Genomic DNA, 9330 nt, shown 5'->3' on the forward strand with positions numbered 1-9330 from the left:
TACTAATCCTAACCCTAACGCATCTACATGGCAGGTTGTGACTAACCCTAACCCATCTACATGGCTTGTTGGTACTAACCCTAAACCATCTACATGGCTGGTTGGTACAAACCCTAACCAATCTACATGGCTGGTTGGTATTAACCCTAACCCATCTACATGGCAGGTTGGTACTAACCCTAACCAATCTACATGGCAGGTTGGTACTAACCCTAACCCTAACCCATCTTGATGGCAGGTTGGTACTAACCCTAACCCATCTACATGGCAGGTTGGTACTAATCCTAACCCTAACTCATCTACATCGCAGGTTGGTACTAACCCTAACCCATCTACATGGCTGGTTGGTCCTAACCCTAACCATAACCCTAACCAATATACATGACAGGTTGGTACTAACCCTAACACTAACCCATCTACATGGCAGGTTGGTACTAACCCTAACCCATCTACATGGCAGGTTGGTACTAACCCTAACCCATCTACATGGCTGGTTGTAACTCATCGAGAGAAGATGAAGAAAACAGCAACATTGTAGTCTGGATGTCAACCTCAGCATGTTGGAGGGAAACCAATTTTATTCAGATCAATTCATTACAGTAGATTATTGATTTATCATTGATATAATTGTCAACTATTATTTACAAAAACATCTTAAATTCAGTGAACATATTCAGTGAACATATACTTATATATATAACAATAAACTATTACTGTATATCAAGTGTTTAATTTCTACATTAAATTGACATTATTAAAAAAAAATTGTGAGGCTGGAGCAGGTTTTAAAGAGTCAGTGAGGATGGAGTGAGGCTGGAGCAGGTTTTAAAGAGTCAGGGAGGATGGAGTGAGGCTGGAGCAGGTTTTAAAGAGTCAGGGAGGATGGAGTGAGGCTGGAGCAGGTTTTATAGAGTCAGCGAGGATGGGGTGAGGCTTGAGCAGGTTGTATAGCGTCAGGGAGGATGGGGTGAGGCTGGAGCAGGTTTTATAGAGTCAGCGAGGATGGGGTGAGGCTTGAGCAGGTTTTACAGAGTCAGGGAGGATGGAGTGAGGCTGGAGCAGGTTGTATAGCGTCAGGGAGGATGGGGTGAGGCTGGAGCAGGTTTTATAGAGTCTGGGAGGAAGAAGTGAGGCTGGAGCAGGTTTTATAGAGTCAGCGAGGATGGGGTGAGGCTGGAGCAGGTTTTAAAGAGTCAGGGAGGATGGAGTGAGGCTGGAGCAGGTTTTATAGCATCAGGGAGGATGGGGTGAGGCTAGAGCAGGTTTTATAGAGTCAGGGAGGATGGGGTGAGGCTGGAGCAGGTTTTATAGAGTCGGGGAGGATGGGGTGTGGATGTAGCAGGTTTACATCCAAACTATTTCCTCTGAATCTGACATAAAAAAAAATGTATTGTGAAAGTTGCTCCAGGTATTCCCTATGGGTTTGACATAAAAAGCAGTCAGCCAGAGTGCCAGGGCTGGTTCTTAGGCTGTTTAACTATTTTCAAGAGAGGCAGAACCATCCATAAACCTTCCAGAATAGAATACCCCTCCCCTCCCCTCCCCTCTCCTTCCTTTCACCTCCCCTCGCCTCAAACATACTCTGGAGGTTTCCTGGAGGAATGATCTGTACTCCGGACCTCGTATCTCTTCGGCGATTGTGCCTGGGGTGCTCCGTCTGCCTGGGGTCCCCTGGAATGGTCAGCCTGGGGTGCTCCGTAATAGTCTGCCTGGGGTCCCCTGGAATGGTCTGCCAGAGGCCCCAGACAGGATACAAACAGGAGTAATCCAGCCACCAGCAGGAGGAACCCCCCCACCCAGCCGCAAAACAGGGCATCACCAAACTCCCAGCGTGGCACCACCTCCGGCACCGACTCATCAAAATAACGCATTACCGTCAAGTGGGCGACGTAGGAAACAGGGACCAGAGAAAGCACCCCAGCTACCATCCCCAGCACCCCTCCTGCCACCTTCATAATCCTCTTGGCCCTGCAGCCCTCCAGCCCCTGGCTGAAGCTGTTGACCAGGTGAAGACCAGGGATAGCCAGCAGCAGGCCCAGCAGGCCCACAGCCAGGGAGATACACATGAAGACACGGGCCACCTTGATGTCCTGAGGCAGGCCCAGCAGGCTGTCGTAGGGTCGACACTCCATCCCCCCCATGTCCTGGACCACGCAGGTCTCCCAGAGACCCAGCTCATAGCTCTCTGTGAGCAAGAGGTCTGTGGACAGGGTCAGCCACTGTGGCATCAGAGTGGTGGCCAGAGCACACAGCCAGGCTGCCATGTACACTACCATCCCCAGCAGCTCGAGAGTGGAGGCACACAGGTCCATGGTTTACCCGCCCCTCTCTGGCCTCGCTCCGTTGACCCTCAAGAGCTCTTCTCTGGCTTCTGGAGAGGTTCTGGAGAGGTCTGGCAGCTCCTGATGTCCAGTAGGAACAGAGAGGCTTCTCACAGCACCTGCTAATTACTGCTGAATACTGTTCTGTTCACAGGCAGGCGGAGAGCTCCTTCACTAACAGTCCCACTCCACAGAAACACACATCATCTGGCTGGAGGCTGGGAGGAAAGGGGCTCTCTGGCACATGGCCCTCCTCTTCCCTCCCCTACCTCCTGCTGAGGCTGCTGGTCTGCCAATGGACCAGGGGAGGGAGGGTACATAGCCGGCCTCCCTGAGAATCCTGCCCCGCCTGTCTCCCAGCCCTCCCAGCCCCATGGGATGGTATTAAAGAGAGACAGGAAGTTATTAAAATGCAGATTGTTGACAATTCACAACAGAGAGCCAAGTCTGGGCTCAGCCCTCCTGGTTATTGTGCACCTATCCCAAATGGCACCCTATCCCCTATTTATTGCAGTACTTTAGGAAATTATGCCTTTCTTAAGCACTTCTCAGTAATTGGTATTCAGACTTCCCTCGTGAAAGTAACAGGGAGAATAGTGTACAATAGTAGGCTATACCCTTGTCTATATTCTGCACTAACCATGGAACTGTGTGATGACACAGCCAAGTATTGCAACATGGGTCGGGTTCAAACTGTTATGGCATGGAATGAAAATGTAGGCTATACCAACTGAAGGGAATGAACATTGAATTGGCAGTTGAATGTGTTGTCATTACACCTACTGACGGTCGATACTGATAGTAACTAATATTTAACATGACAGAAATAGGAAACACTGAAAGCCGGAGTAGCCTATAATTAAGACATTCGAGAGTGCACATTCCTGTAAGTTAAAAGGCCGTACAATTTAAATTCTGCATAATAGCAAAGAATTTCATCAACTTTACTGTGAGAAAGTTGATATGTTGATATGCTTAAGTTTGCTGCCATATAACTGGTTTCACATTTGTCTCCAGCGATTATAAGGTCATATAGATCTTAAACAAATGTAATTTATATTTACAATTCCCTCATCTGTCACGCCCTGGCCTTAGTATTCTGTGTTTTTTTTATTATTTTGGTTAGGCCAGGGTGTGACATGGGTGATTTATGTGTTTGTTTTGTCTAGAGGTTTTCTAGTCTATGGGGTTGTGTTCAGTTTAGTGTTCTAGGTAAGTCTATGGTTGCCTTGAGTGGTTCTCAATCAGAGGCAGGTGTTTATCGTTGTCTCTGATCGGGAACCATATTTAGGCAGCCATATTCTTTGGGTATTTTGTGGGAGGTTGTTCCTGTCTCTGTGTTTTGCACCAGTTAGGACTGTTTCGGTTTTTCCACGGTTTCTTATTTTTTTTTTATAGTGTTCATGTTTTCATCTTTCATTAAAGATGTTTATAAATAACCATGCTGCATTTTGGTCCTCCTCTCCTTCCCAGGAAGAAAACCGTTACATCATCCAAACTGATTATTCATTTACTTAGCTCCTATCAATAGTTCTTATCAAGTTGTAAATTACAGTGCATGGAGAATGGTGTTATTTATATAAACAAAATAAGTAGATTATTTTTCGACTTGGAACCGGCAGGTTCACTAGACCTTATTCAATAAAATTTCAATCAAATGTATTTATATAGCCCTTCGTACATCAGCCGATCAAAGTGCTGTACTGAAACTCAGCCTAAAACCCCAAACAGCAAGCAATGCAGGTGTAGAAGCACGGTGGCTAGGAAACACTCCCTAGAAAGGCAGGAACCTAGGAAGAAACCTAGAGAGGAACCAGGCTCTGAGGGGTGGTAAGTCCTCTTCTGGCTGTGCCGGGTGGAGATTATAACAGTTTTTTATTTTTTTATTTCACCTTTATTTAACCAGGTAGGCTAGTTGAGTACAAGTTCTCATTTACAACTGCGACCTGGCCAAGATAAAGCATAGCAGTGTGAACAGACAACACAGAGTTAGACATGGAGTAAACAATTAACAAGTCAATAACACAGTAGAAAAAAAGAGTCTATATACATTGTGTGTAAAAGGCATGAGGAGGTAGGCGAATAATTAAAATTTTGCAGAGTAACACTGGAGTGATACTGGTGTGCAAAAGAGCAGAAAAGTAAATAAATATAAACAATATGGGGATGAGGTAGGTAAATTGGGTGGGCTATTTACCGATAGACTATGTACAGCTGCAGCGATCGGTTAGCTGCTCAGATAGCAGATGTTTGAAGTACGTGAGGGAGATAAAAGTTTCCAACTTCAAGCGATTTTTGCAATTTGTTCCAGTCAAAGGCAGCAGAGAACTGGAATGAAAGGCGGCCAAATGAGGTGTTGGCTTTAGGGATGATCAGTGAGATACACCTGCTGGAGCGCGTGCTACGGGTGGGTGTTGCCATCGTGACCAGTGAACTGAGATAAGGCGGAGCTTTACCTAGCATGGACTCTTAGATGACCTGATGCCAGTGGGTCTGGCGACGAATATGTAGCGAGGGCCAGCCGACTAGAGCATACAGGTCGCAGTGGTGGGTGGTGTAAGGTGCTTTAGTAACAAAACGGATGGCACTGTGATAAACTGCATCCAGTTTGCTGAGTAGAGTATTGGAAGCTATTTTGTAGATGACATCGCCGAAGTCGAGGATCGGTAGGATAGTCAGTTTTACGAGGGTAAGTTTGGCGGCGTGAGTGAAGGAGGCTTTGTTGCAGAATAGAAAGCCGACTCTAGATTTGATTTTAGATTGGAGATGTTTGAAATGAGTCTGGAAGGAGAGTTTACAGTCTAGCCAGACACCTAGGTACTTATAGATGTCCACATATTCTAGGTCGGAACCATCCAGGATGGTGGGCTAGTCGGGCGTGCGGGTGCAGGCAGCGAACGGTTGAAAAGCATGCATTTGGTTTCACTAGCGTTTAAGAGCAGTTGGAGGCCACGGAAGGAGTGTTGTATGGCGTTGAAGCTCGTTTGGAGGTTAGATAGCAGTGTCCAAGGAAGGGCCGGAAGTATACAGAATGGTGTCGTCTGCGTAGAGGTGGATCAGGGAATCGCCCGCAGCAAGAGCAACATCATTGATATATACAGAGAAAAGAGTCGGCCCGAGTATTGAACCCTGTGCCACCCCCATAGAGACTGCCAGAGGACTGGACAACATGTCCTCCGATTGGCCAAGATGTTCAAACGTTCATGGATGACCAGCAGTGTCAAATAATAATAATAATCACAGTGATTGGAGAGGGTGCAACAGGTCAGCACCTCAGGAGTAAATGTCAGTTGGCTTTTCATAGCCGAGCATTCAGTGTTAGAGACAGCAGGTGCGGGAGAGAGAGAGAGAGTCGAAAACAGCAGGTCTGGGACAGGTAGCACATCCAGTGAAAAGGTCAGTGTTCCACAGCCGCAGGCAGAACAGTTAAAACTGGAGCAGCAGCACGACCAGGTGAACTGGGGACAGCAAGGAGTCATCAGACCAGGTAGTCCTGAGGCAAGGTCTATGCCTAAAATCTATGCAGCCTACTCTGTCACTTTTGATAGCTACTGCTAACAGGCCTCCTGGGCCGTATACAGTGTACCTCACTGAGTTCCCTGATCTCTCTTTTGACGAACATATCAAGTCTATTTGAAGGACAGCTTTTTCCATCTTTGTAACATTGCATGGATATGCCCAACCTAGATCGAGGCTCAATGGGGACAGCTGAGCTGACTACACTGACTGTGCTAGTGGCAGACTCCACTAAGCTAGCAAGCTGGCTAATAGCCTGCTGCCTGGCCTGCACCCTATCTCATTGTGGAGCTAGGGGAGTTAGAGCCCTGTCTATGTTCATAGATAAGATGAGAGTACCCCTCCAGCTAGGAAAGAGTCTGTCACTCCTCAGCAGCCCAGGCTTGGTCCTGTTTGTGTGTGAGTCCCAGAAACAGGGCCAATTATCTACAAATTGTATATTTTGGGAGGGGCAGAAAACATTTTTCAACTAGCGATTGAGTTTATTTATTATTTTATTTTACCAGGTAAGTTGACTGAGAACACATTCTCACTTACAGCAAAGACCTGGGGAAAAGTTACAGGGGAGAGGAGAGGGATGAATGAGCCAATTGTAAGCTGGGGATGATTAAGTGACCATGATGGTATGAGAGACAGCTTGAGAATTTAGCCAGGACAATGGGGTTAACACCACTACTCTTACGATAAGTACCATGGGATTTTTAGTGACCACAGAGAGTCAGGACACGCGTTTAACGTCCCATCCAAAAGACAGCACCCTACACAGGGCAGTGTCCCCAATCACAGTCCTGGGGTATTGGGATATTTTATATATATTTTTTTATACCTGAGGAAAGAGTGCCTCCTACTGGCCCTCCAACACCACTTCCAGCACCATCTGGTCTCCCATCCAGGGACTGACCAGGACCAACCCTGCTTAGCTTCAGAAGCAAGCCAGCAGTGGGATGCAGGATGGTAATGCTGCTGGCTGTACGACTCTGCTGTAGACCTCCTCACTCCCCCTAACTGGGAGGGGGCCAGAGACAATTACTCAATGCCGACATCTTAATAGCTGATTTATAAGTTGATTTATGTTGCGCTTGGTGACCTCTGACTGTTTCATCCTAACAGTGTTGGTGCCGATGAGGATAACAATATCCCTATACTCTCTACACTCGCAAGTTTTAGCTTTAGCCAGCACTATCTTCAGATTTGCCTTTGCATCGGTAGCCCTGCCCCCTGGTAAACCAGAGAAGGCTCGACCTCTGAAACACAGCGCACAGCAGCACGTAAACAAGTCCACAAGTTGTGAACGGAAGTCACATCGTAAAGGTGGAGTAATTAAGTAAAGTCAGAATACGGTGTATCTGTAGACACACCTGCATCAGATATTTATTTGATCTCCACCCAAAACAAATAGCGGGTGAATGGCACACTGTGCTTAAGTCCATGGTCAGAATAAGCATTGAGAAAAAAGTGCATAAAAAGGGAATTACGTTCATTTATGCGAGCTTAACTCGGGTCGGAATCGGGCCCATAGGGAACAGTAGTGTAAAGTAAAATAATTTACAGTACTACTGCAGTCGTATCTGTACTTGACTTTACTATTTATATTTTTGACAGCTTTACTTCACTACATTTCAAAATAATTTACTCCCTTACACCCAAAAGTACTCGTTACATTTTGAATTCTTAGCAGGACAGGAAAATGGTCCAAATTCACCGACTTGAGAGAACATCCCTGGTCATCCCTACTGCTTCTGATCTGGCTCACAAATTATTTTTGTTGTAAATGACTGTGTTGTGTGTGCAGATAAATGAAAAAAAAACAAGAAAATCGTGCCATTTGCTTTGCTTAATATAAAGGAATATTTATACTTTTACTTTTTAGCATATTTTAGCAATTACATTTACTTTTGATACTTTAGTATATTTAAAAACAAATACTTTTAGACTTTTACTCAAGCAGTATTTTACTGGGTTACTTTCACTTCTACTTAGGTTATTGAAATTTTGACTTCAAAGAGGTCCAGTCAATCTTTTCAGAGTCGACTACAGTATCCCTCTCTGTGGAACCTCTTCTCTTCTTCGTCAGAGGGTCAGAATGATCAATGTGGCAATATGTTGTTACCTACCCTTACCACCTGGGGGCGGCCAGTCAAGAAGTCTACGATCCAGTTGCAAAGGGAGCTGTTTAGTCCCAGGGTCCTTAGCTTAGTGATGAGCTTTGAGGGTACTACGGTGTTGAACCTTGAGCTGTAGTCAACGAATAGCATTCTCACATAGGTGTACCTTTTGTCCAGGTGGGAAAGGGCAGTGTGGAGTGCAATATAGACTGCATCATCTGTGGATCTGTTGGTGCGGTATGCAAATTGGAGTGGGTCTAGGGTTTCTGGAATGATGGTGTTGATGTGAGCCATGACCAGCCTTTCAAAGCATTTCATGGCTACAGACGTGAGTGCTACGGGTCGGTAGTCATTTAGGCAGGTTACCTTAGTGTTCTTGGGCACAGGGACTATGGTGGTCTTACTCACATCAGCTGCGGAGAGCGCGATCGCACAGTCATCCGGAACAGTTGGTGCTGTCATGCATGTTTCAGTGTTACTTGCCTCTAAGTGAGTATAGAAATGATTTAGCTCGTCTGGTAGGCTCGTGTCACTGGGCAGCTCTCAGCTGTAATAGATGTCTCCTGACCCCTCCTGTCTCAGCCTCCAGTATTTATGCTGCAGTAGTTTATGTGTCGGGGGGCTAGGGTCAGTTTGTTATATCTGGAGTACTTCTCCTGTCCTATTCGGTGTCCTGTGTGAATCTAAGTGTGCGTTCTCTAATTCTCTCCTTCTCTCTTTCTCTCTCTCGGAGGACCTGAGCCCTAGGACCATGCCCCAGGACTACCTGACATGATGACTCCTTGCTGTCCCCAGTCCACCTGGCTGTGCTGCTGCTCCAGTTTCAACTGTTCTGCCTTATTATTATTCGACCATGCTGATCATTTATGAACATTTGAACATCTTGGCCATGTTCTGTTATAATCTCCACCCGGCACAGCCAGAAGAGGACTGGCCATCCCACATATGCTCTCTCTAATTCTCTCTTTCTTTCTCTCTCTCGGAGGACCTGAGCCCTAGGACCATGCCCCAGGAATACCTGACATGATGACTCCTTGCTGTCCCCAGTCCACCTGACTGTGCTGCTGCTCCAGTTTCAACTATTCTGCCTTATTATTATTTGACCATGCTGGTCATTTATGAACATTTGAACATCTTGACCATGTTTTGTTATAATCTCCACCCGGCACAGCCAGAAGAGGACTGGCCACCCCACATAGCCTGGTTCCTCTCTAGGTTTCTTCCTAGGTTTTGGCCTTTCTAGGGAGTTTTTCCTAGCCACCGTGCTTCTTCACCTGCATTGCTTGCTGTTTGGGGTTTTAGGCTGGGTTTCTGTACAGCACTTTGAGATATCAGCTGATGTACGAAGGGCTATATAAAATAAATTTGATTGATTGATTGATTGCAAG

At 46.1% G+C, this 9330-nt stretch overlaps 1 protein-coding gene across 1 annotated transcript; it reads right to left on the minus strand.

Moving 5' to 3' along the window:
* Window positions 1-538: 538 nt before the first annotated feature.
* On the minus strand, window positions 539-9330 carry LOC110531934 (claudin-24-like). The gene has a single exon (XM_090209983.1). It carries the CDS (start codon window positions 2310-2312, stop codon window positions 1572-1574), a length of 741 nt encoding a protein of 246 aa, XP_090066109.1. The 5' UTR covers window positions 2313-9330; the 3' UTR covers window positions 539-1571.

The sequence above is a fragment of the Oncorhynchus mykiss genome, chromosome 1 (genome assembly GCF_057628025.1).
Source record: "Oncorhynchus mykiss isolate SJ-2025 chromosome 1, ASM5762802v1, whole genome shotgun sequence".
Taxonomy (NCBI): Eukaryota; Metazoa; Chordata; class Actinopteri; order Salmoniformes; family Salmonidae; genus Oncorhynchus; species Oncorhynchus mykiss.

Coding starts and splice junctions, on each gene's coding strand:
- LOC110531934 (XM_090209983.1), bottom strand. CDS start 2,312: ATGGACCTGTGTGCCTCCACTCTCGAGCTGCTGGGGATGGTAGTGTAC.